The 27,995-nt window shown below is 36.8% G+C and overlaps 1 protein-coding gene across 3 annotated transcripts; it reads right to left on the bottom strand.

Annotated features, from left to right (window-relative positions):
- Positions 1-11,474: 11,474 nt before the first annotated feature.
- Positions 11,475-27,992, bottom strand: FBXO30 (F-box protein 30). Of its 3 annotated transcripts, none has more exons than XM_029224269.1 (3): positions 27,916-27,992; positions 17,736-19,792; positions 11,475-13,936 (listed from the first exon to the last, which is right to left on the bottom strand). In XM_029224269.1, exons 2-3 carry the CDS (start codon positions 19,767-19,769, stop codon positions 13,733-13,735), a joined length of 2,238 nt encoding a protein of 745 aa, XP_029080102.1. In that variant the 5' UTR covers positions 19,770-19,792; positions 27,916-27,992; the 3' UTR covers positions 11,475-13,732. The 3 variants fall into 3 exon arrangements, with proteins under 3 accessions (XP_029080102.1, XP_029080101.1, XP_029080100.1); XM_029224268.1 differs by having other exon boundaries at positions 27,794-27,945; XM_029224267.1 differs by lacking the exon at positions 27,916-27,992 and having other exon boundaries at positions 17,736-19,878.
- Between the last annotated feature and the right edge of the window lie 3 nt (positions 27,993-27,995).

Raw genomic sequence — 27,995 nt, forward strand, 5'->3', positions numbered from 1 at the left:
TGTGTTGGATTATGCTCCATGTGCACTTGAGAAGAATAGGTATTCTGCCATTGTTAGATGGAATATTTCATAGGTGTCCGTTAGGTCTAATTGATTAATAGTGTTTAATCAGGTTTTCTATATCCTTGATGATTTTCTGGGATACTCATTCTATCCATTATTGAACATAAATTATTGAAGTTTTAACTATTATTGTTCAATTGTCTATTTTTCCTTTTAATTTTGACATGTTTTGCTTCATGTATTTTGTGTTTCCCTTATTAGATGCGTGTGTGTTTATAGTTGATATATCTTCTTGATGGATTGCTCATTTTATCGTTATAAAATATCTTTCTTTGCATCTAGTAACACATTTTTATTAAAGTCTATTTTGTATGGTAATATAGCCACTCAACTCTCTCTTGGTTACTGTTTGCAGGATGTATCTTTTTGCATTATTTTATTTTTTAAATTTTATTTATTTATTCAAAATTTTATTAGGGTGGGCTTCCCTGGTGGCGCAGTGGTTGAGAGTCTGCCTGCCGATGCAGAGGACACGGGCTCGTGCCCTGGTCCGGGAAGATCCCATATGCTGCGGAGCGGCTGGGCCCATGAGCCATGGCTGCTGAGCCTGCGCGTCCGGAGCCTGTGCTCCGAAACGGCAGAGGCCACAACAGTAAGAGGCCCGCGTACCGCAAAAAAAAAAATTTTTATTAGGGTATAGTTGATTTACAATGTGTTGTGTTAGTTTCAGGTGTACAGCAAAGTGAATCAGTTAGAAATATACATATATCCACTCTTCTTTTATATTCTTTTCCCATATAGTCCATTATAGAGTATTAAGTAGAGTTCCCTGTGCTATACAGTAGTTCCTTATTAGTTATCTATTTTATATATAGTAGTGTGTATATGTCAATTCCAATCTCCCAGTTTAACCCTCCTCCGTTTTACCCGTGGTAACCATAAGTTTGTTTTCTACATCTGTGACTCTACTTCTGTTTTGTAAATAAGTTCATTTGTGCCCTTTTTTTAGATTCCACATATAAGTGATATCATATGATATTTGTCTTTCTCTGACTTACTTTACTCAGTATGACAATCTCTAGGTCTATCCATGTTGCTGCAAATGGCATTATTTCATTCTTTTTTTATGGCTGAGTAATATTCCATTGTATGTACCACATCTTCTTTATCCATTCCTCTGTTGAGAGACATTTAAATTGCTTCCATGTCCTGGCTATTGTAAACAGTGCTGCAATGAACATTGGGGTGCGTGTATCTTTTCAAATTATGGTTCTCTCCGGGTATATGCCAAGGAGTGGGATTGCTGGGTCATATAGATCAATGGAACAGGATAGAAAGTCCATTGATAAACCCACGTGCCTATTGTCACCTAATATATGACAAAGGAGGCAAGAATATACAATGGAGAAAAGACAGTCTCTTCAATAAGTGGCGCTGGGAAAATTGGACAGCTACATGTAAAAGAATGAAATTAGAACACTCCCTAACACCATACACACAAATAAACTCCAAATGGATTAGAGACCTAAATGTAAGGCCAGACACTATAAAACTCTTAGAGGAAAACAGAACACTCTATGACATAAATCGCAGCAAGATCTTTTTTGATCTACCTCCTAGAGTAATGAAAATAAAAACAAAAATAAAAAATGGGATCTAATTAAACTTAAAAGCTTTTGCACAGCAAAGGAAACTATAAAGAAAACAAAAAGACAACCCTCAGAATCAGAGAAAATATTTGCAAACAAAGCAACCGACAAGGGATTAATCTCCAAAATATACAAAGAGCTCATGTAGCTCAGTATCAAAAAAACAACCCAATCAAAAAATGGGCAGAAGATCTAAATGGACATTTCTCCAAAGAAGATGTACAAATTGCCAAAAGCACATGAAAAGATGCTCAACATCACTAATCATTATAGAAATGCAAATCAAAACTGCAATGAGGTATCACCTCACAGCAATCAGAATGGCCATCATCAAAAAAATCTACAAACAGTAAATGCTGGAAAGGGTGTGGAGAAAAGGGAAGTCTCCTACACTGTTGGTGGGAATGTAAATTAGTACAGCCACTATGGAGAACGGTACAGAGGTTCCTTAAAAAACTAAAAGTAGAACTACCATATGACCCTGCATTATTTTATTTTTAACCTATGCATGTCTTTGAATCTAAAAGTGTCTCGTGTATCATTGGATTGCATTGCTTTTTACAATTTCTTCCTTCTGATTGAAGTGTTTAGACTGTCTACATTTTACTATTTGTTTTCTAAACATCTTTTTATGCTCCTCTATTCCTCCATTGCTGCCTTCGTTTATGTTAAATATTTTCCAGTGTACCACTTTTTCCCATTTTTGTCTCTTTTACTGTAGTTTTAGTTATTTCTTTAACTAAAAGATTACCCTGGGGATTACAATTAACATTGGGTTGAATGTCTACCCAGACATTTATGTCTAATAAGAACCTCAGAATGTGACTAAATTTGGAAATAAAGTCTTTGAGATGTAATTAGTTAAGATAATGTCAGACTGGATTAGGATGGGTCCTAAATTCGATGACTGGTGTCACTGAAAGGACCCACAGAGATAGACACAAGGAAGAAGACCATGTGATTGCAGAGGCAGAGGTTGAAGTGATGCAGCTACAAGCCAAGGAATTCCAAGGATTGTCAGAAGGCACCAAAAGCTATGAAGAAGCAAGGAAGCCTTCTTCCCCAGAGTCTTCAGAGGGAGCGTGACCTTCCTGACACCTTGATTTCAAACTTCCAGACTGCAGGACTGTGAGAGAATACATTCTTATTGTTTTAAGCCCATCCGCTATGGTAATTTGATATGAAAGCCCTAGGAAACTAATACAACATCTTAATTTATAACAATCTAGTTCAGAGTAATATCAACTTAATATCAAGCGTATACAAAAACTGTGTTCCTATATATCTCCTTTCCTTCCCCTTCCATTGTGCTGTTATTATATAAATTACATCTTTATACATTGTATGCCTTTGAACACAGATTTATAATTATTGCTTGATAGTTGTCTTTTAAGAGGAAAAAACTTTACAAGCAAGAGTTATCTTTTTAATGTTTCCTACTTGTAAATGGGAATAACAGTTCTACTTCCTCAGCACAAAGGACTTGAAGTCATCCCTGATCCCTCTTTTTCTCATATACTTCACTGTTTCCACTGCTAACACCCTGGCCCACAACATCCTGTTCTTTTTCCTGGATGACAGCAATAGGTTGCAAACAGGTTTCCTTGCTTTTAGCCCTCATTTCACTACAACCTACTCTCAGATCAGTAGCCAGACAATCCCTTTAACATGAAAGAACATGGAGTAAGCCATACTTAAAGGCTTGTCACGGCTCCCATTTCACTAAAAGTCAGAAGTCTCACAAAACCCCCCAGGCTCTACATGATCTGGTCTCCCATTACCTCTCTCATTGACTCTCCTACTATTTTCCGCATCACTCACTCCCCTCCAGTCTCTCTGGCTTTCTTGTTACTCCTTGAAAATACTTGGACACTGGTTTCAGGCACTTATACTTGCTGCTATCCCTTGCCCGAAGCACTCTTCCCCTAGATAGCCATATTGCTAATGTTTTCAAGATAAAAGCTCCATTTGTCAAGAAGACACAATAATACTTCTACATAAACAAAGAATGAATCACAGGAGAAATCAGAAGATATTTTGAATTATATGATAATGAAATACAACATGTCAACATTGTGGGATGCAACTGAAGCAGTGATTAAGAGGGAAATTAGTATCTGTACAAGCCTATATTATAGAAGAAAAAAGGTTTAAAATCAATGATCTAAGTTTCCACAATAAGAAGGTGGTAAACAAAGAGCAAATTAAACACAAGGTAGAAACAAAGGAAATAATAAAGAAAAGAGGCAAAAATAAATGATAGTAACAGACAAACAGGGAGAAACTTAAGAAAGCCAAAGTTGGCTCTTTGAAAAAATTAATAAACTCATAAACCCCTACCAAAAGTAGTAAAAAAAAAAAAAAAAAGAACTTACAAGTTACTAATATTAGCAATGAAAGGTGGTGGTGACTACAGATGCTGTAAACATTAAAAGTTTAAGAAGTCACTTTTCTACCACAATGCTCCCCGCCTGCTGCTGTTCTCTGTCCTGTGCAGCTCCTCCCTGCTGTCCCTACAAAACTTGATGCCCTCCTCCATTTTTGAATTGGTTCTTCATTTTTGAATAGTTTTTTAACATTTAGGGGATTTTGCTAGAAAACTCTAAAGAGGAAAGGTGGGACTATCAAATTAGAAATGTCCTGGGCATTTATGGTAAATTTAAATGGACAGATTCTCCCCATTCCTATATACACACTCATTTGCAACATGATTTTACTGCTTCTCCCACAGAGAGGTAGAGTCTATTTCTCCATCCCTTGCATCTGGGCTTAGCCGTGTACCTGCTTTGGGAAATGGGACATTCACAAATGTGACAAGCAGTGGTTTGCACATTGGGGCTTACTCTCTTGCTGTTCTTGCTACTGCCACGTAAGTAAGCCTGGGCTAGCCTAATGGATGATGAGAGACATGTGGCCTAATCATCCCCATCACCCCAGCCAACAGCCTGCCAACTGCCAGACATGTCCGTAAAGCTGTCTTATATCACCTAACTTCCAGCTGACCCATCAGCTGACCATGGATGCATGAGCCAACCAGACAGAAATCAGCCAAGTCAGACCAGACCAAACTACCCTAGCCAACTAATCAGGAGCTAATTAAACTTGTTTCAAGCCATGAAGTTTTGGGGTGGCATGCTATGCAGCAAAAGCTAACTGAAACAGCATTTTAAAATATTCAGTCATTTTTCATGATTAGTCCAACAGACATCTACTGAAGGCCTTCTATGTGTAAGGCCTTTTGCTAGGCACAGAGATCCAAAGCCAAGTGAGACACGGTTTCTGCCTAAAGGGGTCCACAATATACAGCAGTGTACAGATATCAGCAGATAGATAATGGTAGTGCAGTGTGTTGAATACTGAAAAAAGGTACGATTTTTTAAAAAGGGGTGGGGACATAGATGAGGGCGACTCATTGGCTTGGGAAGGTCTAGGAAAAAAACAGGTGACATCAGAAGTGGATCCTCACCAAGTATCTGAAGTTTACCAAAGAATTTGGGGGAGGCCATTCTAGGCCAAATAAAAAGCATATGTAAAGGCTCAGAGACACGAAAGGATATAAAGTGTCTGGGAAATAGTGCAGAAATGTAGCCTGCAAGAGGACAGAATAAGAGGTGATGACTAAGGAAATCTGGGTCAAATAACCTATTTGATAAAAGTCCTAAGTCTTGTAGAAATATCACAAAATTGCTGAGAAATCACTGAAGTAAAAAATCACAACAAATTGAGAGTAGGATTATCAGTTATTTCCCTTCCTCCCACCCTTTGACCTTGGGCCTTGTTGCAGTGTCTGAGTAGACCTGTTGTGGTGTAAGTCTCCTCTTGTCTACTCTGGTTATCCTGATAGTTTAGCTCATACTATCAGCCTCAGTCTGTTCAGCTCATTTAATTATACTTATTGTTGTTCAAGGTGGAGCACACACACACCTTAGTTGGCACATACACCCCAATCATAGGAGAGGCAAAGTTATTTGCAAAGCAACTTTTTTTTTTTTTTTTTGCGTTACGCAAGCCTCTCACTGTTGTGGCCTCTCCTGTTACGGAGCACAGGCTCCGGACGCGCAGGCTCAGCGGCCATGGCTCATGGGCCCAGCCGCTCCGCGGCACGTGGGGATCTTCCCTGACCGGGGCACGAACCCGCGTCCCCTGCATCGGCAGGCGGACTCTCAACCACTGCGCCACCAGGGAAGCCCCAATTTAACTTTTTAAATATTGATTTTAACCAACAATTTTCTAGTCAGCTACTATAGAACACAGTGGAAATTGGCTTAATGTAATCTAAAAACACCTCCTTCCTAAAGTCATGAAAGCAAACTTGTTAATAAATGCATTCCTCAAGTAATAGACTATTTATAATCATGTGTATTTTACTGTACTAAAGAATATGTCTTTAGTGTTTGAGGAAGATACATATGAAGAACCATTTAAAGGGCCTAAACGCCTCTCCTTCTTTGGAACTTGTCCATTTGTCCACGTTACCAGATACACAGTAGTCATAGGAGGAGGGGGAAGTAGCAGTAATTCATGAGGCATATCACAACCCTCCAGAATCAAGCCTACACAGTGCCTGGCATCAGTGCTCAAGAAATTCTTGTTGAATGAACGAACACTGACAAACTCAGCTTTGATTTCTCCAAATATAAAATGAGAAACTAAATGATCATTAAAGTACCTACCAATGCCAAGATTCAAGTATCTTCCCACAAGACAATTCAAAAGAATACAAAATGTATACATCAGTTCAATTTATTTAGTCTTATCTAATACATCAGTGTATTTGCTCTTTAAAAGGAACATGAAGTATAAAACCATAAAAAATGATCATGAAAACTATACAAATGTTTTTTCAAAGCATGATTTTAAATACGGATCTTTAAAAAATGTGATTGAGATGTGCCGCAAGGAATCATAAGAAAATGTAAAAAGTGAACATTAACATGGAAGCCAATTACTCACTGTCACAGTTGTATTAAATATAAGAAAATTGTGATGAATTACAACTTTATTTCCACTGCTGTCAGCAGTACTTCCGTGATGGAATTCATGAATTTCATTAGGACTTTGAATAAATGTGTTACATCACTAATGCTGTAATTTAATTCTAAACCATAGCTTAAGCATTTCACACTTGAGAACACTGTACTTTTTACCTTGAGTAATGACTGCAAATACTCCCTTTTTAAAAAAATTGTGGTAAAATACACATAACATAAAATTTACCATTTTAACCATTTTAAAGTGAACAATTCAGTGGCATTTAGTACATTCACAATGTTGTGCAATCAACACTATTTTTGTCCTAGAATATTTTCACCACCAAGAGGAAACCAGTATCCATCAGGCAGTCACCTCCTACTATTCCCTCCCCACAACCCTTAATCTGATTTCTCTCAATAGATTTGCCTATTCTGGATTATTTCATATAAATGGAATCCTACAGTATGGGGCCTTCTGTGTCTAGCTTCTTTCACTTTGCATATTTTTCAATAAATACCATATCCTTTTGCAATTAAGATAAAAAATGACTTTATGTTAATCATGAGAAAAAGAAGATACTTTGGAAACTAAATGACATCTGAGGTAAGTTAATGAGTCAGTGCAATTACCTCTCAGAATCCAATTCAAGTTTTCAGGACTGATTGGTGCTTAAACACTGATCAAATGAACAATACAGCTTTAACATTTTAAATGCAGCATAAAAATCTTTAGAATTCATATCCACCGAATTATTAACCATTTAAAGCAATTTATTTCATATGTCAGTTTTTAATCATAAAACTACTGGAATGTTGTAGGGAATCAATACTAGTCTCTATTTTTATTTCAGATCTCTAATACAGGAAACAATTTTAATTAATTTTTACTGGAGTACAGTTGCTTTACAATGTTGTACAGCAAAGTGAATCAGCTGTATGTATACATATATTTATTAGGAATCAAATATTCTAGACAACAATGTATTCCAAAATAATTTCCCTTCTCTTTCTGCATTTGTAAAGAAAAGTCAGAACACACTGCTCTCAAATACTACAATACACTCATCAATACCTAAACTTTGAGTTATCTATGTATAAAATAGGTAACTAATGAGAACCTACTATATAGGTCAGGGAACTCTACTCAATGCTCTGTGGTGACCTAAATGGGAAGGTAATACAGGTAACAATTTTTTAAAGTTATCAGTTGATAAAAAGGACATCCAGCTGACATAATTAAATATTCACTGGGTAATTTTACACTTGAACAGATGTAGTACCCTATTGCTTCTATTTCTATAGCTTGATTTCTTTTAATCAAATAACGTGATTAAACCTGAATGCTGATATTTCAATTTTTCAACACTACAAACTTATTTGTGAGCTGAGACTTTAAAAGAAACTAAGTTACTTAATCAAATCTAAACTTTATTGATCAAAACTACTAAACATAGGTTGATCAGCAAAACAAGTTTTTAAAAACTCTGTGTACTTAATCTAGGTTTTTTGATCACCTGATCAGAAAATTGAAGTCACAGGACAAACAAGCAATAATGACAATTAATGTGGAAAGGAGGACTTCAATGAAGAAAAAATTCTAGGACAGTCGAAGGCAGGATCTCCTTTTTTCAACTTCAACCTTTTGAGCAATCACAAATTATTGCTACTGTTCTTGTATCATTAGACCACTGAATAATAATCTAACAATGTTACTCTCTGACTGGAAGGGGTTTAGAAAGCCATCTAACTCTAGTCAGTTCCTCTGCCCAAGGATGAACCAACACATATATCAACCTGTTTACCTGTTTGAAGATCTTGTCTGAGAAAAAAATTCTAACAATTTGTATTAGAAAAAGGTTAAACCTGAGGAATTTGCTTTTACTGGGAAAGGACAATTTGACCTGATTACTTGGTCAGTCTTAAGAGTTCAACACAAATGCAGTTATATTACTTTCAAACACACACACTATTACCACCACTAGAGCTACCCATGTAGTTCCTTTCCTATCATATTTGCATGCAAATCGGTTAATAATATGATCTGGGGGATGCTTACAATTTTACTGGTGTTAGTGAAAAGGAAACAGATTTCCCTTGTTTCTGTTGTCAGTTTGCTTCAGAAATGCTCTTCATAGTAAGTAATAGATGCTTCAGTACAGTACATCAAAGATAAAAAATTATAAAATAGGAGATTCGTATCAATGAGTTTTTACTGTATTTCTATAGTTTATGAATCATCCTTGTAACTCATTTCTTTGTAGTTTATTAATGAAAAGTTACTCCCCACATAATACATTGGAATGTCAAACATTCTGAATACAAGATGTCAGTTTTGAAATGTTCTAAGGTAAAACAGCACTTCGAGATGTATCTCCATTAGTATATCTCAAGATGTATTAAAATCTACTTGGCCGATTCATGGAGATAACACATGCAATACATTTATAGATTTTACCAATCACAGATGCAATAAAATACTTGTAAAACTTCAGCAAAAGTTCCTATTTTTACAAAGGATTTTCAGAACAGCATACGGTACTTAATTTCTACTTTGTTTCCTTTTGGTATTACCCAATAACTCTTTCCAAAACACTTATTAGTAATCAAATATTCTAGGCAACAATATTTTCCAAAATAATTTCCCTACATCTAAACTTCCCTTCTCTTTCTGCATTTGTAAAGAAAAGTGAACTGTGTCCAAAACACTCATCGGTACTTAAAACTTTGAGTACCTAGGTTTTTTCATCCATACAATGGAAACTTAAAACTTACTTTGATCTTTTAAATCAAGGAAATTTGTGAAAAAGTTGACTTTAAAAGAAACCATTCTTCCTCTCCCCTTATTTTATTTAAAACGGAGTTTACAAGCGTTAGCCTTTACTTGTACATCTTGAACTTTTTTGTTTGGAAATCAGATTTAGATCAAATCCTAAAAAAACCCATCACTGAATTACTTTAAACACAGTGGATGAGTCACTGATTTTCTTTAAAGGTTATCACTAATACACTCTTGCTTTCTAGGCCTCACAAGCATGTTAAGACTACTAAGAGCTATATTTAGATAACCAGCCAAACACACATCAGAGAAATTATTTCCATCAGAAGGCTTTATCCAGCCTTTTGAGAGAACGAAGGCCAATCGCTTTCTTTCTACTGTAATTCTAAACACCCACCTCTGCAGGTGTCAATTTTATCACTTTCCAATGTCATGCATGAAACAAACATATTTTTTAATGTTTGTATAACTATTCCTTAGAAAATTTTTAAAATAAATAAGCTCCATGTCTTTTTAGGTTGGGATGCAAAACATGAAATCTGTTTTGCTTCTGAACACCAAAACCTACCTTCAAATTGCCAGAGATTAAAAACCTGCTATTCATATGGCAGTATAAACTACCATATCTTCAAGGATTCCAATGTTAAGGGATAGTTAATAATAGCAACAACATTGTTGGGACATGTAGCACAGGGTCAAAGACCAAAAAAGATTCTATACTACTGATAAACCAGAAACCCAATCTTTAATACCTCTTATTGAGAGTGTTGAAAGAATTCCTACAGAATTCTTGTAGAACTTAATCCAGTATCGTTTTACCTCGACTCTATCCTAGAAATCTAGTATGTTCACATGATTGCAACCACTCAACAAGAGAATGAATGATGACTAGGCTAAATGTTAGTGCTAATGAACAATCTGCAATCAACCTTGACCAGAAGAAACACTAGTGAAATACTAAATTTACTAGTAAATACTAGCTTTTTAAAAGAATGTCCAACAACCATGGTACCTAATGTATTTTGTCATATGGCTGTAACATTGAGACAACATATATCATTAAATTTGATCATTTAGGTAATACTAATAAATTACTATTACTCTTAATTTTGGATCATAAATGTAGCTACATGCACACATATATCTATCCCAGTAACACATCATTCAGAAGAGCTGGCAATAGTCCCAGGCTTTCCTCTAAATTCTCATACTTTACCATGCATCAGAATCACTTGGGGAGGCGTTTGTTAACAGACTGCTTGTTCCCACCCCATAGTTTCTGATTCTCTAAGTCTGTGAAGGGTCACAAGAATTTGCATTTCTAACAAATTCCCAGATGACGCTGACGGTCCGGGGACCACACTTTGGGAACCACTACTCTAAGTGAACTGTGATTCTCAGAAGCTACAGAAAGAGAGGAGAGAGGAGAGAGGAGAGAGAGAGGGAGGGAGGGAGGGAGGGAGGGAGGGAGGGAGAGAGAGAGAGAGAGACAGAGACAGAGACAGAGACAGAGACAGAGACAGATAGGGTGGTGGGGGCGGGGGGGGGGGCGCGGTGGGCACTGAGATTAAGCTAATAGGCAGTTCTGGGGAAAAAGGCAGAGAAGAAAAGTGAATTCAGGTATTTCCCTCCTTCCTAATACCTGCCCTTTATCTTGCTGGTTAGCAAAGACTAAAGTATCAACAAAGGCTTCTCAAATGACAACTTACTTGGCCAAAACACAAACCTTTTCATGCTTAAAAGGTTAGATAGACTGTTCCCATTAAAAGTTTTAGAAAAATAATTGCCAGAAACTCTTCAGCCTTTCAATACCCCGAGGTGGGACTACTTTCAAGAAGACACTGAAGGGGCAGAGAAAGCTAACTGATGAGTTTTCTATATTAAAAAAAAAGTTAATGTTCACCAGTAAAACATGGGTGAGCAATGACAATCAACAAGCAACTCCTGCAACATGCAGAAAATCCCCACTACAGAAACAATATGACTATGTTTGGAATTTGTCAAGCAAGGATTAAAATTTTATTTAAATATAAGTTTTTTCTTTTTAAGTTACTGAGCCATATAAAGGAAAATATTAATTTTATTAGAATTTGAACAAATGCTGCACAAAGAAAACATTTTAACAAAATAGTATGGTGGCATAAACAAAAAAGAAAACAGCCAAAGACGTGTAAAAGAAATAAAAGGTAGAAAATGTTAAATATCTCATGATCCAGTGTGGAAACATGGAGTCTAAACTTAAAAAACAAGGATTTTAAAAAAGCACAACCATAAAACAAAAAGTTAATGTTTGTGCTATCCTAACCAGACACATTCTTCAGCAAAACTTTAAAAGGCAGAGTTATATTTTATAGTATTTGATATCTTATTTCTGACTTTTTCACAGAAAGAGACTGTTTATGTAATTCAAATCTCACAGTTGAAATAGTTGGTTTAAGCACTAAGAAATAAATATTCTTCTAATTAAAATGACAGGTGAGGCAAAACAACTGATTAGTCTTTAACGCTGTGCTTTTCAACTGTAATGAGGCCTTGATCCAACCAAAACAAGTCTTAAAGCAATTCAGAATCCTTTTGTAATGCCCAAGGAAGGGCTCTGCCCTGCCCGATTGCCATACATGGGAATCAAGAACCTAGTTAATAGAGCATTCTCAGGGACAAATGTAGGAAAAGAAGACAAAATAGCTTTGAAGTTTTTTTAGCAAAGTAACTTGTAACCATTTCAGACTACCAAATGCCACAAGTTACCTAAATTATTTAAGTACAAATCTCCATCTTTGCAATTTATTTCTTAATACTGATATACTCATTTTTCTAAACTGACCACATCAGGTTAATAACAGTATAAATCAATTTGAAAACTATAATAAAATACCTCAAGAATAGGTCTTTGAATATCTTTCTGTTGTATTTTGGTTTTACACAAAGATGCAATTCTTACTTTTTTGGTAGAGAAGTCTATGGAATATTAACCTGCAAAGGTTTCTGCGTTTCATGATTGTCATCTTACAAAGATAGCAAGTGTCACATTTTAAAATGTCTTAAAACAACATAATTGTGATTTTTATAAACATCAAAAGGCAAAAATTTTAAACACTTGTGATAAAAAGTTAAGCCCTTTGCATTCTGAATATCTGAAATTTATTCACGGAATATGCCCAATTCAGACTTAAGATGAGGTATACAGTCATCTCTCAGGATCTGCAGAAGATTCGTTCCAGGACCCCGCTACGGTCCCAAAAGTCACAGATGTTCAAGTCCCTTACATAAAATGGCATAGTATTTGCACATAACCTACGCATACTTCCCATATACTGGAAATCATCTCTAGATTATTTATAGTACCTAATGCAATATAAATGCTATGTAAGTAATTGTAAATATAATATAAGTGCCATATAAATAGTTGAAGATGAGTGGCAAATTCAAGTTTTGCTTTTTGAAATTTCATGGAATTTTTTTTCAAATATTCTCCATCCTTTGGTTGAATCCATGGATTTGGAACCTGCAGATATGAAGGGCCAACTGTATTTTCTTCTCTCCAAATATCAAATACCTGGCATATAATACCATATACAGTTTCAAATTAAAGTAAATTCACAGGGTTCTTTTGTTGATTTTCCTTTAACCTGTCACATAACACACTGCCATGAGTCTCTGGATGTGGCATCTAACCAAAAAAAGCTGCATACGGTCAACTCTCTGTATGAGAGTTGTAAATATGTAAGGTGAAAACATTTTTGTGGACTATTTTTAAAACATGATAAATGGCATTATCAACATTACTCATGATTTCAAATATTATGTATATATTAGAGATCATCTACATATCAACAATTATGTAAGGGGAGAACTAGAAAATAAAAACTTTATAATGGTCTTATGCAGTGTTTAAGCAATTGAATGTTTTCTGAATCTGAAAAGCCTATGATGTAAAAATTAGAATCAAAGTTTTGATTTTTGAATGCATAGGTTATAACCCACAGAAAATGAGGAATAAATTGTTTGGTCAGGATCTTGTTATTTAAGAAGCAAAAAATGTAAGAACCAAAATATGCACACCACTAAAAATACTAATTCTGAAAATTATGTAGCTAAAAATTAAATCACCCTGTCCAGCAAGTTCCAAAACATTCACACATTTCAAACATTAAGGCAACTTTTTTCCAACTAAACAGTACTTTATAAAAATATAGGTCACTTCAAAACATTATATACATAGTGACAATGAATTTAGCTAGCTGTAATCTTTAATACATTAATAAAGTGTCACATATTACCAAGAAATTATACTAGGTGCTTGCATGTATGTGCAAGTGGAATTATAGTATTTAAAGTACAGGTTTTAAAACTGAGCGAAGTGAACGTCCTTCTTTAGTGAGTTCTCGTGTCACACACATACACGGCAATGGGATTGCTTCCTCCCGTTTCTCTACAATATTGTAACTGCATTTCTTCAAGTGGTCAGCCATGCTTAGGATGTCAGCAAATTTCCATTCTTTGACAGAACAAAATGCAGTACTGAATCGCCATACCTAGAAGAAAATTCTACTTCAGATTTAAACAAGTCAACTTACAAGAATCAAAACATAATTCTTGCTCTAACTGCACACATTTCTAACTGTTAAGAGAAATATCTAATATAAAGTTTCAAGTAGTTAGCTACAAAACTGGAAGTAGTAATCCATTTGGGTACAAATCTGTTTATCAAATATTTGTAAGATAAATCATTCCTATGACATTATAACTTCAATAAATATAATAACCAGAAAGAAAACAAAAGACAAAGCTCAACATTGAAAATCACATCCAACCTGGCTTACTTATTAAGCAATTTTTATAAAATATTCAGAGCTACTTCCTAAAATATTGCATATTGTACACCAGGCTTTCATCCTATCCAAATGTCTATATATATAGAGAGAGAGACCTATCCATAGTCTGGAGATATTGACAATACAAGTGTTATTTTTTTATCCAAGTTTTTCTCCCATTCCTGTTACACCATATGAAGTATATTAAAAAATACTCTAGAATATTTTGTGCCAAGGTACTTTTTCTTTTCATTATTTATAAGTAGTAAACGCACTTAGTAATAACAAGGAACACAAGTGCTTCAATTTGTTCAACATGTTTCTGGAAATTTTTATAGAGCTCTTTGTAAAATGAATCATTTTAAAATTCCATATCATTGTAAAATACATTTCTGGGAAAAATATTTATATGCCATCCCTGTTTTGGTAAAAATAAGAACTACCTTCCCTTTTGCCCACTCAGCAGCTCCAAGCCCTGAAGCACTGTCACCTTATACGTCCAGCAATGACTGTTGTGGCCCCCTCTCATCTTTACAATTTGAAAATATAAAGTTACCTGAACATAGGTAACAAGCAAGACAGGCCCAGGCATCCTAGCTAAGCTAATCAACAAGCAAATGTCTAGAGAACACTGAACCCGTGGCAAACAGCAGATACTCTAGAAAGCAGCTGTGAATTTGAGAGATGCCCTCAGCACTCATTAGAGCTTCTCAGAAAAGAATGCTATGAATTCTGGGGTGGCCAGATGCCTTCAAATTCTGAACACAATTATTTTTCAGCCAGCAGTAGAATAGTTCAGCACATAAGGTGCTTAATCGCTATACTTCTTAAGTTGATATCAATTACCCTGCATACAGTCATTTCCCAGATGTCAGTGAAGGCCTGGACAGCAGCTAACAATAGACATTATAGATTACAATTCCCCACAACCACAAAACTATACTAAGAATTAGGAGTTTTTGTTAAGCTTCACAGAATGAATTTGCTGAAAGATTCAATGGTGGCAGACAGTTTCCCTACTTCCACATAGTCAAGAGTCTGGTGAAACAAACTCAGGAAAAAATGGACAGCTCCCATCTCCTGATGACAAGGTTTCTTAGTCATGGGCCAATTTTGCATCCAAGTATACATCAAGTATTTACTTAGTGCCTGCTATATGTGAGGTGCTATGCAAAGCAGTTCATATTTTGGTTCCCAGGGAGTCTCACTTCTCAATGAACTTACAGTCTAATGAAAGAAACTGACAAGTCGTCAGTGAATTTCCAAACAGCATGGTCAGTGCTTCAGTATGGGTACATAGAGTAGGAGGTATATAATAGAACACCAGGAGAACACAGAGCAGTGCACCTCCCTAAGGGCTTCAACGGGGCCGGAGTAGGCTTTCTTGACAAAGTAAGATCTGAAGAGTAAGCAGGATATAGCAATGAGATAATGATCACAACCTCCAGAAATAGGTTCCCAGGGTCTGAATCCACCAACTGGACAAGTTACTTAACCTCTCTAAACCACAGTTTCTTCATCCATGAAATAGGGACAGTAGATTAAATACATTAACGAAAGTAAAGTACACACTGCCTAGAACATCTCAAGTGTTCAAATGTAGGTATCAGGGACAGTGTACTCAAACACCTTAAGGCAAGAAGAAAACATCAGACAACTCTAAATAAATTCCATGGCTGGAATATAAAGTGACAAAAGGAAACTGAAGAGGTAAGTGAGGACAAGATTATGAAAAGTCTTAAATGTTTCATCAAGGAGTCTGCCTCTACCCCAGGGCAATGGATGGACATTTAAGAAGTTTTCAAGCACTACAGCATAAGAACCGTATTTAAGAAATTATTTATTACTCTACCTCTTCTATAGAGAATATGTTGGAGAGGGACTCAGCTGGAAACAGAAACCCAGTAAGGAAGAGGCTACTGTAGTAACCCAGGAGACAACTACAGGCGGGACTAACTAGGGAAACCGCAGTAGAAACAGTAAGCAAACCTGAGAGGTTATGAAGAAGGGGAGACAACAGGACTTTGTGATTACCTGGATATGGAAATAAAGGGGGGGAAAAAAGGGGTCAACCTTAACTCCCAAATTCCTAGTTTAGGCAGCTTCAGAGATGAAAATGCCATTTTCTGACATTAAGAGGGGTAGAAAAGTGGAGTAGGTTGGACCTGTTGAGTTCGCTGAAGCTGTGACATAATCAAGTGCAGATGTCCAGTAGATGCTTGTATATAATGGACTGGAGTTCAGAGGAGAAAATGGCCAGGATATACACACGTAATTTGAATAAATGATGGCAATTCAAACTCCAAGAGTAGATGAGGTTTTCTGCAGCAAAAAAACCCCCAGAAAATATTTTACCTCATAGGTCAATACTGGGGGGGGGGGGCAAGGACAAAAACGGGCCATGCTCTGAGTGTCTCATCCCAAATGGCAGAAGGACACCAAATCATGTAGAAAATGAAAATACACACAAACCCACATATATGCAGCAAGTATGAAATTTTCTACATAAAATAATTAGCGTGCTCATTTACTGGTCAAAGCTTCAGGAGAACACAAAAGCAGATGCAGAATTCTGAAAAACTGGAGCAATGAGTGGAAATAAGAGAAAACCTAAGGGTGGTAAAAACAAAGTAGCCAGAAATGTGAACCCTGTTCAACCAATGTGAAGTTTATCAAATTTTTTTCTACTTCATAAAATCAAAGTTTCATATTATAAATGTTCTAAAATGAAAAAACACCTTCAATCAAAGGTATCTGTAATGCCTTCTAGTTTCTATTGGATAGTACCTCAAACAGAAGCTGGGCAAAAGTAAGATATCACAGGAGGAAAACGGTGGAGCCAGGATTCGTTCCCAATCTCCAGCTCAAGCTTCCAATCTGCAACACTCCCTTGTACTGTACTAAACGCAGAGTCAACAATATCAAATCCTACTGCCCTTATCTCACCTCAGCCTAACACATTTCCACATCCATCCATTTTCATTCTCTATACCCCAAATACTCCATTGGTCACTTACTAGGAGATTTTTTTTCATGTCTCCTTATTTAAGTTCTCCCTGTAATAACCAAGTTCTAAGAAAGAAATTGCTAAGAATGGACCAAAACTGCCAATTGCAAGCAGTAAAAAACCTTCTCCTTGCTTCCTCCATTGTCCTATGGTGAAAATGTTTCAGATGGAGCCCAAATTAGAAGGTGGCTAACATGGACTCAAGCAAAGGGAGCTGTTACAGAAGAAGTAACTAGGTACAGAACCCCTCAACTGAAGAACTGGAAGTGGCCTCTGTCGTATGACATCAGAATCTAGTTCTAGGATATCTGCAGTAAATATGTGATTATGACTAACAATTCTAACTATTCTTGCTTTCATTATCGTTATAAAAAAGTTTGTCATCGTACTGAATTATTAAGTTTTAAGGATGGTCAATTTTGCAACAAGGTTAATGTTATTAATTCAGCAACAACATTATTAAGTGCCTATTATATGTCAAATAAGGGACTGATACAATTAAATTAAACCAACCTTTTCTTTTATCTGCCATGATGAATTTCCTTCCGGATACTTCCTTTTCCCCCACTGCAGTATGACCATTCCACGAGACTGAAGAAGACTGCCACACACATCCCTCATTAACTTGGATACACACGAGAGCTGGCATAAACTGAAGCCATCAAGAAAGCCTGCAATATGTTGCAGGACTTCAAAAGGAAGACCACTTAGATGGTCACTATGTAATCCCAACACACAGTTTCTAGCAGGCTCCACTAACGCTGTAGATACAGATGGCTGAACTCCAAATGACCTCAAATGGCGGTCATGTATAATCTTTGCTCCTTGTGTTGATGGACAAAATCTACGCTGAGAATAGGTACAACCATAATATGCTAAAGGGCACCTCTGTTCCATCCAGCCATTGAGTCCAGCATGAATGTCACCATGCACGTTCTTAAAATGCGATGAAAATTCTTTTCTTCTGAATAACTGTCCACAAACAAATGTAAACATTGGACGCTGCTTGGGTTGGTACCTAGCGACACATTCCAATACTAAATCCAGCCCAAGTGTCTGAAAAGGACTTGGATTTGAAAGCTGTGGGTTGGCATGATCACAAGCTGAAGCTGAAGCTATTTCCCCAACCATTGTATTTGTAGCTAATATGGCAGACGGAAGTGAAAAAGTCTGAGTCCCAAAGTCGATGTGATAAACATCAACCATGCGACTATCAGATATACCCCTCCCACCTGGAGAATCTCCTAGACAAAACAGTAATGCTGCTGTGATTAGATCTATTCCTTGGAGACCCATTGGATCTTCTGCAACTTCCAAATCTGATGTGTCTACTGCTTTATCTTCCTTTGGTTTAGACCAACATGAATTAGAAAGAAATTTGAATGAAGGAGGATGACTGAAAGATAAGACATCCACATTCCTTAGGTCCCCTAAGTCTACTTTTTTCCAACACAAGTCTTCATCATCATCTGGCATGAGGATATGCTGAACTGTGCCATTAGGCAAAGCATTAGATGGTATTACTTCCCTAACTTGTGCTGCTACTGAAAGTGAACTAGAAGGTTCTGAAGGGCCATCTGATGCTACACATTCTCTATTTGTTAAGTTACTTTGTTTTGAGTCGCTATGTAAATTCTGATTCTGCTCAATGACCTGTGTACATATATTTTCCAAAGGAAAGCCATTACAAAGAGCAGAAGTGCCATAAGAACTGGCATCCAAGTCACATAATAAATCACTTGAACCATTTTGTTCAGACTGGGCATTCTGACTTGTGTCATTATGGTCAATCCCACCTACTGCCCCTATCTCATCCTCATAAAGATGGTCCTGGTCTTTCAAGTTTCTGTTCTGTAAGCTTTCTCTGGCATTTTCTTCTTCTTTCATTTCATTTGGGGAAGCACAAAGACTCGTACTTAACATGCCAATGTCTCTTGTGGCGGTATTCAGGATATCTAAAGCAACAGCCAAACTTCTGGTTGTTTCAACAGTAGCTTGATAAAGTGCACCGTAAGAGTCTTCATCAACAGACACCAAACCATTAGTATGTGGTATTTCTGGGACACTTGATTTAACTGAGATCTGTTCTCTAGGTTCTGATACTTTATCAGTTGCTTTTGACATCATGGTGGCTACTTTGAGAGACTCTAAGAGCATCCTTTGGTCTTGAAGGGCCAAGGCCATATCTAATTGTGCCACTTCATCAACATCTCTGCTTAGATTTTCATATGATTTCCGGTCTGCATAACTAACTGGCCATCGGTTCCACTCCATAGTACAGCACACCACACTTGCAGGACACATTTCTAGATGTTCGGCAACTTTATTTCGAGCCATTGTAAATGGACATCCAAAGTCACTATTTAAGCAAGGCACTCGTTCCAATGGACATAAAAGTCGATGCTCATCAGCTTTACAAGAATGGAAAACTGCTCCACAAACCAATGGACAACCTATCAAGTCACAGGAAATCCCAGGCTCTGGTCTGGTCATACACCGTCTACTGACACAATTCACGCAGTGAGAGTGCTGCAGGCCCTCCTCCATAATGGCCAGTCCAGCTCTAGTTACTGAGATGGAAAAGAAAGAAGAAGTTAGGCAAAAAGTGGTCGTTTTTTTAAAAACTGTTTTAAGGAAAAACATCAAATCATAAAGGTTTATTGGCTTATATGAGGATGAAATATATAATATAAACATTTAACAAGTTTATTTGACATATAATCAATCCATCTTGAAACAGCTTAAGCACTTTAATTCAAGAAGTAAGTCAAAAGTTCATTTTTATATACCATATAACAATCTGCCCAACAGGCCAAACATTTCAAAATATAATACTTAAATTCTAGTATATTGTGTAGTATATAAATTAATGCCCAAAACCAGTTAATGAATATTTAACTTTTAGATTTCAGAGAATGCTTCAGCTTTTACCTTTTTAATTTTAACTAAACTGGTTATGATACACTCCACACTGCAGAGACCTCACCATATTCCTAAAAGAGAATAATCTGAATTTCATGAATATACTTAACTAAAACCTGGTTAGATGTTTTCTTTAATATTCCCTCCAAATACATAAATTTATGTAAGATTTCATCTACCGACCTCTCTTTCTACCTATGCCTTAATAAATTCTACAAAAGAGTAAGCCTTAATTAAAACAAAGAGGGCATTTATCCAAAAAATATAAGCTCTAGCGCCTCTTCTGTGGCAGTGGACGAATCACTTACTTCTGAGGGCCACAGTTTCCATTCATTCATTCAACACCTATTTATTGTTTAACTGCCATGTACCAGACTCTGTGTTTGGTATGGCAACATGAAGATTAGAAGACATGGTGCCTCCTCTCAAGGAGCTTCAGCAGGAGGTCAGAGATGAAAGTAAAATCATGTCACATTTTTATATGATCAATATGACAGAGAAAATCAGTATGGGTGGGGGGTAGAGAAGAGTTCACAGTAGTCTTGAAAGATGAGAAGTCTTAAGCGCAGGAGGGTAGGGTTAGAAACGAAGAGAGGCATTCAATGCTGAAGTAACAGCATATGCAAATACAGAAAAGCAAGAATTCGCAAAACATGTTGAGGGAACCTCAAGTTTCCCAGTATTGCTGGATCACAAGGTGAAATGCAAAGTAGCTGTGAGAGATGAGGTGGGACAGGAATAAGAAAAGTTATGGAAAGTGTGTTATACGCTACTCTAAGGAGTTCAGACTTTTAAGCAGTTAGAAACCACTGAGGATTTTAAGCAGAGAAATAGTACCCACAAAATAACACGAGAGGGTTACAGATAACTAATGTTCTTTCCTGCTTTTAGCAAGAAAAATTTTATACAAAAAAAGAGAAAGTATTGGCACAATGCACTGATTTACTTATAATTACTTAGCCTATTCAATGTCTTATTTCTATAATCTTCAACTTCTTTATTGGCTTGTTCCTATTAGCAGCAAAAACTTAAAAGACTATTTCATCTTTAAAAACATGTATAATAAAGCAATATCCCCCTTTTGCTGTTTTTTTTCCTTTTCAGTCAAGCTTTCAAAAGAAAAACAACAAACAAACCCCATTAACTTCCCATATACTCTTCAGCCCTCTAATGTGTGTTTACTTTTACCACCACTCATTAAAACCGCTCTATGTAGATCCTCAATGCTAAATCCAAAGGGCATTTTTTCCAGACCTCATCTTCCTTAGCCATTATATCATTTTGTTGACTAATTCCTCCTTTCTGAACTACTATCTTTCTTTAGTTTTTATGGTCTCACATTTCCCTGGTGTTCCCCCTACCTCTTTGGTTATTCCTTAATCTTTTCTTCTAAAATATTACTCTTCTTCAGGGATCCATGTCATTTCTGGTTCATTCTATACATTCTCCCAATTTCTCAAAAGCTTCATTACCACTTATATGCTAAAAACTCATCTATACCTCCTGCCCAGATCCCGCTTCCAAATTTCAGATCTCTACAGCTACTTATTTATTATATACCTCTACATGTATATGGCACAGGCAACTCACCTCAAAATTTTCCAAATTAAATTAATAATAATTTTCTGGATAAGAAGCCGATTCTTAGCCCATTTTTCTTCACTTTAGTGCATAAAGCCTTGCTAGTTCTCTCACATATTCTCTTCCATAAATTCTATCTTACTTCTAGGTGGCTAATGTAAACTAATTATTCCCCAAATTGCTATTTCTTTTTCTCCAGTCCAGGCTTGATTTTCCTCAAACTCAAACAGCAAAAGTCTATTATTGACAGAGCTTTGTTGATTAAGTAGAAAAGTTCTGAGTTGATATTATGGTGTGAACTGATGCCAGGGACAGAAAAAAACAAGGCACACACTTAACAACAAAACTACATTTTAAAACTGTGTTTAAAAATTACAAATGAGTTAAATACTTCTGAATGTTTATCCCTATAAATTTTAAAGCTAAAGACAGAACCTATAAATTGAAGATAGACATGCTAAAAAGGGTTAAAATAGAAGAAATGACAGACTAATGATGACATTTGTAAGTTAAGCAAAGAGAAACTTTAATAAGAATTAAGACAAATTTTACTGGGTGATTAGATTGTGAAAACAGCTGTAGCTTTCTTACTTTACAACTAGACTGAGTTCATCTCACATGCTGAAGGTTATAAACGTGACTGTTACTAACAGAGAAACCTAAAAACACAAGCAGTTCCAACAGAAGTGACCAAGGCTCTCAGAACTAGTAGGAACACCTTATGTTACATGCACATCACATGATTATACCAGGCAGAACACATCTCAAAACATGCTTAATTCAAAAGTGTTTAAAATAGCAACTGTTACAAACAACTGAGTTAAATGCAAAACAGCAACAACTCTGAAAGGTAAATAGAAGTAGAGGGCTCTCAATATTCAAAATAAATACCCTCTTCCACACTATTCCCCCTCTGAATAAAAGAAATGATTAAAAAATAATAATAATAAAAATAAAAGCATCCACAGCAATGAGTCCACAACATTTATTATTTACTGAAGTAGACTTAAAGGAAAATGGAACACTATGTCCCTACTTTATCCTTCTTTGTAGAATCATGTCAATGTCACTTAATCCTCATAACAACCCAGAGAAAACTGAGGTACAGAGAGCGTAGGTGACTTACCCAAGGTCATCTACCTAGTAAGTGGCAGAGCTAGGATTGAAATCTATATCTCATCAATACATATGGACGATAACAGATATGCTTATAAAGTTTAAGAAAATAAGACAGCACTTCAGTAACTTGGTGATCCAATTTTAAGATGGTATTCGAGGAATGGAGGTTACACAACTTTGTTTGTAGTTTATTCCAACACTTAATCACCCTTGTGGTCAAGAGAGTCTTTTTGGTCCTTTCTAATTATAATAGCACATTACTTTGCTTTGAACATAAGAGTTTTAAATTATTTTAAAAATAACTTACATTTATAATGCTCAGTATAAACATATGAAATAGTACAAATTTAACCATTCTCAAAACAGCTATACAAAGAAGGAATCAAGTTTAAGTCCATTTTACAATTAAATATATTAAGAAATAAGTTTTTTTAAAATGCAGTAGACAATACCCAAAAAGTATTCTGGGATACTGTTTCAGAATTTAAAAGTTCCAGATCCACCCTCTTTCAAGATCGCTATTATCAAATTAAATATGCCTCCAAAAAGTATTGCACAATTGCTCACAAATCCTATGAAACGGGTTTAAAATGTCAATCCCTGATTTATCAGCTGAACAGTGACACAGCAGGTCCAGCAGAAAACTTGTTGCTAAAACTGAGGCTTCAAGTTCAAGACGAGCTTAATTTAAAACTCCTCAGTATTAACTTTTTTAAAATAAACTCTCTTGAAAAACAATCTTAACGTTCCAAATAACATATCTATTTACACTTAAAGTTGAATGACTGGAAAAAGTTTCATTAGACTAGAAAATACTGTAAAAGAGTAAATGTTTTACAATAGTTTCAATTTTCTCTAACAGAAATTCTAGGCCAACTCATAATCTGTGGCTGACAAGCAATCCATAAAAACAAGTTAAGGCATGGCATTTTCACATACAACGAAATGAGACTTTGTCATTTAAGGCTATTTCTAGACAGAAAGATACTGCCCTCAAAAAAGAATTCCTTTATTTTTCCAAATTCATTACAATACATAAGGCGATAAATAAATAAAGCACTGCAAATCAGCACGATTTTAAATATGCTAAATCAAGTCACCCAAATATTCAACACAGCTTTTCAGGCTGTTCTTAATGTCTGCCTCTGCCTCCAAGAGACAGACAGACACACACACACATACACACTCCTTTACTTCCCCAACTGTTACCTCAAATCTTTATCAGCTTAAATGTCACTTTTCCACATACCCAAAGGCAAGGTATGGTATGGATTCCGTATTATACTTATGTGCTCATTACACACTGCATTTTTCCTTGGTAATACTAGTCATAACTTGAAGTAAATCATTACCCTGTTAAACATCTATCTCCACGGGAAAACTATAAGCTCCACAAAGGAGGCACCATCTCTGTCTCATTCATTCCTGTGTTCCCTGAATTCAAAACTGTGCCTCAATTAGAGCTTCACTTATCGAAAAAACATGAATAAATGAAATTATTATAATACAAGAAATAAGCAGATGGATTCCAAAACAATTCTTGACTTCATGGAAAACTACATACTTCATAAAAAGATACTTTATAAATCTAGAATTAGTCAACCAGATTGAGTCAAAATTACCTCATTGTACCAGCTATAAAAAGTCAAAAGTGCTCAAACATTTATTGAGTATCTAGGTGATATGTTCCAGGCATTTTATATGAAATAAGCTAAACTGTCCATCAAAAAAGCAAATTAAAGGGAAAAGTAAATCAAGTAAAATTAATTTCAATATTCCATTGTTTTAAAATCTTAAAAAATAATAGTAATAAAAGTCACAAAAGGAAACATCTACCTGTCTATTGTTGCACTATTTAAATTCCTTAATCAACCCTGCAGTCTGGTTACAGGTTACTGACTATAGAGGCATTAGGTTCGAAAAGAAAAGCAGAGGTGGAGGTGGCTGCAAGTGTGCAGCTGCCTGAGTATATAGAGGGTGAGGAAAGGAAGCTCAGAAAAGGAAGTGGCGTCAGCCTACTTCCTTAATATTACAATTAATATGATATTAGATAAAAAAGAATTCCACTGAGACAATAAAATGTTGCTTCAATGTAAGGCTGAAATGGAACTATAGACAGACTTGTTCAATTAGTTAACCATAATCACAAGTAGGACTGTAATTTCATACTTAGCAATCACTTTTAATTCCTCCAGAGCAAGTCTCATCCTTCTTGTATAGTTGGAGGTGCTACTGCATAGTAAATACAAACATCTGCTGGCTGATTTACTGATCAGGTGCACTCAGTTTTAAAAACCATAATAAATCTACAACCTCAGTTGGATGTTTTATTTCACTGGTTTAAAAAAGGGGGGTGAGGTGCCTAGACAAGATCAAAATCCAAGATCATTAAACTCCCAACTCAAAGCAGTGCCCTACTGATGAGTCCAAAATGGCTAAATTGGTTACACTGTATACATTCTTTTATTAAATTTTGGTTCTGACTTTTTATTTACAGAATGATGACCTAATTATATGGAATTTTGTTTTCAACTTTTCACCCTTCCATTTATGATATAATCATAACATACCTCCTCCATTTCTAAATATGGACGTGGGTAGCTTATTCCAAAGTGGAAGTCCTAACTACGTGCAATTGTTCTCCACTAAATAAGCAAACAAAATTACTGCAGACTTACATCAGAAATTAAAATAACATATATTAATAAATATTTAATATTCATACCAGAAGCTATTTGAGCTGAGACTCAGATAAAAATAATCCGCCCAAATGGTGGAACTCAGCTTATTAAAAGGGGCAGCATGGCACAGGGGAATATGGGCTTCCAAGGAATCTCAGCTTGAGGTGACCTTGAGGTAATTACTGTGCTGTGAAAACAACCTCGTACTCCACAAAAGTCGGCTATAGTATTCGTGTGTCCAGCAAGATACAAACACGCATTCCTCAGAAAACGGACGCACCCCGCTTTACACAACCGCCACATCCGCATGCACAAACCGTTACGTACAATCACTTTTACATCAGGTCATTTATACTTAGGAAGCTGATTAAAAGCAATCATATGAGGAACTACCTGATGCTAACATTACCCACTCTTAAGAAAAAGACATACCCTTTTTGTAAAAGATTTTCACAGACTGGGCTGTAATTAAGAGATGCTCATTAACTATCTAGTTATCTACAGTGTAAAAACCACCAGTCCAAGGTCAATCCCACCTATTTCATCAAAATAAATTTGAAATTAAATAATATTTTGTACAGCCTTTTGACTGATGACTTTAATATTGATGAATTCTACAAATACAATGTCATTCCACAGCATGGTAGTCATGGTAACTTAGTTAAAAGATTTATCAAAAACCATACAGAACAGCACAAGGCTGATGCCATTAAAATTCACATTTCAGTAATATATCAAACAGTAAACACATTAAAAAGGTCTACTTTGGTGACCTTAAAGCACCTCTCTAACTATATACATTATCTCAAAATACGTATTATTTTTCTTCAACAGTGTATTTTATTAGGACACTTTGTATACTTTTTTAAAAGTCTCCAATGCTAACCATAGAGAAATACTGGATTGAAATTAAATATCCAGTACACTTGGAATGCATAAAAGTTTGCCTATATCGGAAACTTCGGTTCTCTGGTAACACTCACAAAACTCCACCCACTAACATTTCCAGAATCACACACCCAAAAAAGCTATGTCACCGCATTACACTACCAGATAAAAACAAATTGACAATTTAAAAAGTTAGCAAAACACCATATTATCCCCAATTAAACTTCTGTAGTAAGAAACAGTGACTAAGCATAAAGAACAGTGATTCAGCAAAAACTGCATACTGAAAAACTGAACCCTTAGAAAAACCCTCATCTTACATTTTATGCTACTCTTTTCCCTTCTGCCCGTCAACAACTTTGGAAAAGCTTAATAAATATGAGCAAATACAAAATTCTGTTAATATAATTTACTAGGTCTCTAAACGACACAAAACTGTATTGAAATGTAGCAAATAGAAATGAAAAGCTAAGAAAGCTTGGGGTTTTGTATTTACAGTTTTAAGTTAATCTACACTGATACCAGCATGCCCATAAATAACTTCATCTTGGATCCCAGTCAACAAAGTAATTTTGGAATAAAAGGTCAATTCCTTCCCAAGCATCTTTTATCCGAGACTTACGACATGGCTCAGAAAGAAAAACAAGACACAGGGAGAGGGGAATGGAGTACCAGAACCATGGTAAACAACACGCTGTTCTGTCTCTATTCTCTAAATACACGTGTAAAAAACATACTCAAAGGAGATTAAATTCAACGTGCACTCTCTATGGCCCCCTTCCAAGCAGTGCACTTCCACGAGACAGGACACAAATAACTTGTAAATGGTCACACGCCTCAGATCTATAAAATCAGGATGTTTCTCTTTAATAGGGACTGAGGCTAAGACTAAGATCCTCTCACTTCCATGAATGGAAAAGTTACCAACTTCACTCATCCCGTGAAGACAATTGATGATGCCTCCCAGGCTTACTTTAACCCGTCTGTCCCCAAACAAAGCAAGTTTCTAAAGGGCAAAAGGAAAGAGAAGCCAGGCTTTCGAGGTTCCTGGGGCTCCCTAAGTTTAACTCCGGCGTCACCCCTCCCCAACACACAGACACGCGAGCCCGGGTGCCCCTGGGGTCGGCCCTCGGGGCCTGGGTCGCCATTTGCTGGAGGCCTCCACGGCGGGCCGGGCAGCGGGCTGGGCGCGGACGCCCACACCGCCGACTTCCTCTCGGCGCCCGGACGGGGCCGCGTTTGCTCCGCCCCAGGCCCGGCCCGCCGGCCGCACGGCCGCCTGCGCCCCGGCCGCGGGCCTCGCACTGCCCGGCCACCGCCTCTGGCCCCGGCGCAGCCGGGACGGCGCCGGCCTCCCGGGCGGGCCTCCCCGACACTCACCGGCCGGCCCGGCCGAACCGCGGCCCAGACCCTGGCTGCCGTGGCCGCCGTGCCCGGCTGCTCTCCGCTGTCCCGGCGCCGCTCCGCGCCCCACACCCCCGTGCAACCCGCCTCCTCCTTGCCTCTCTGCCCAGCCGGGCCGCCGCCTTTTCCCTCCCCTGTCTTCCTCCTCCTCCTCCTCCTGCAGCTCCTCGGCCTGCTC

The sequence above is a fragment of the Monodon monoceros genome, unplaced genomic scaffold, assembly GCF_005190385.1.
Source record: "Monodon monoceros isolate NGI ecotype Baffin Bay Population unplaced genomic scaffold, NGI_Narwhal_1 Super_Scaffold_15, whole genome shotgun sequence".
Taxonomy (NCBI): domain Eukaryota; kingdom Metazoa; phylum Chordata; class Mammalia; order Artiodactyla; family Monodontidae; genus Monodon; species Monodon monoceros.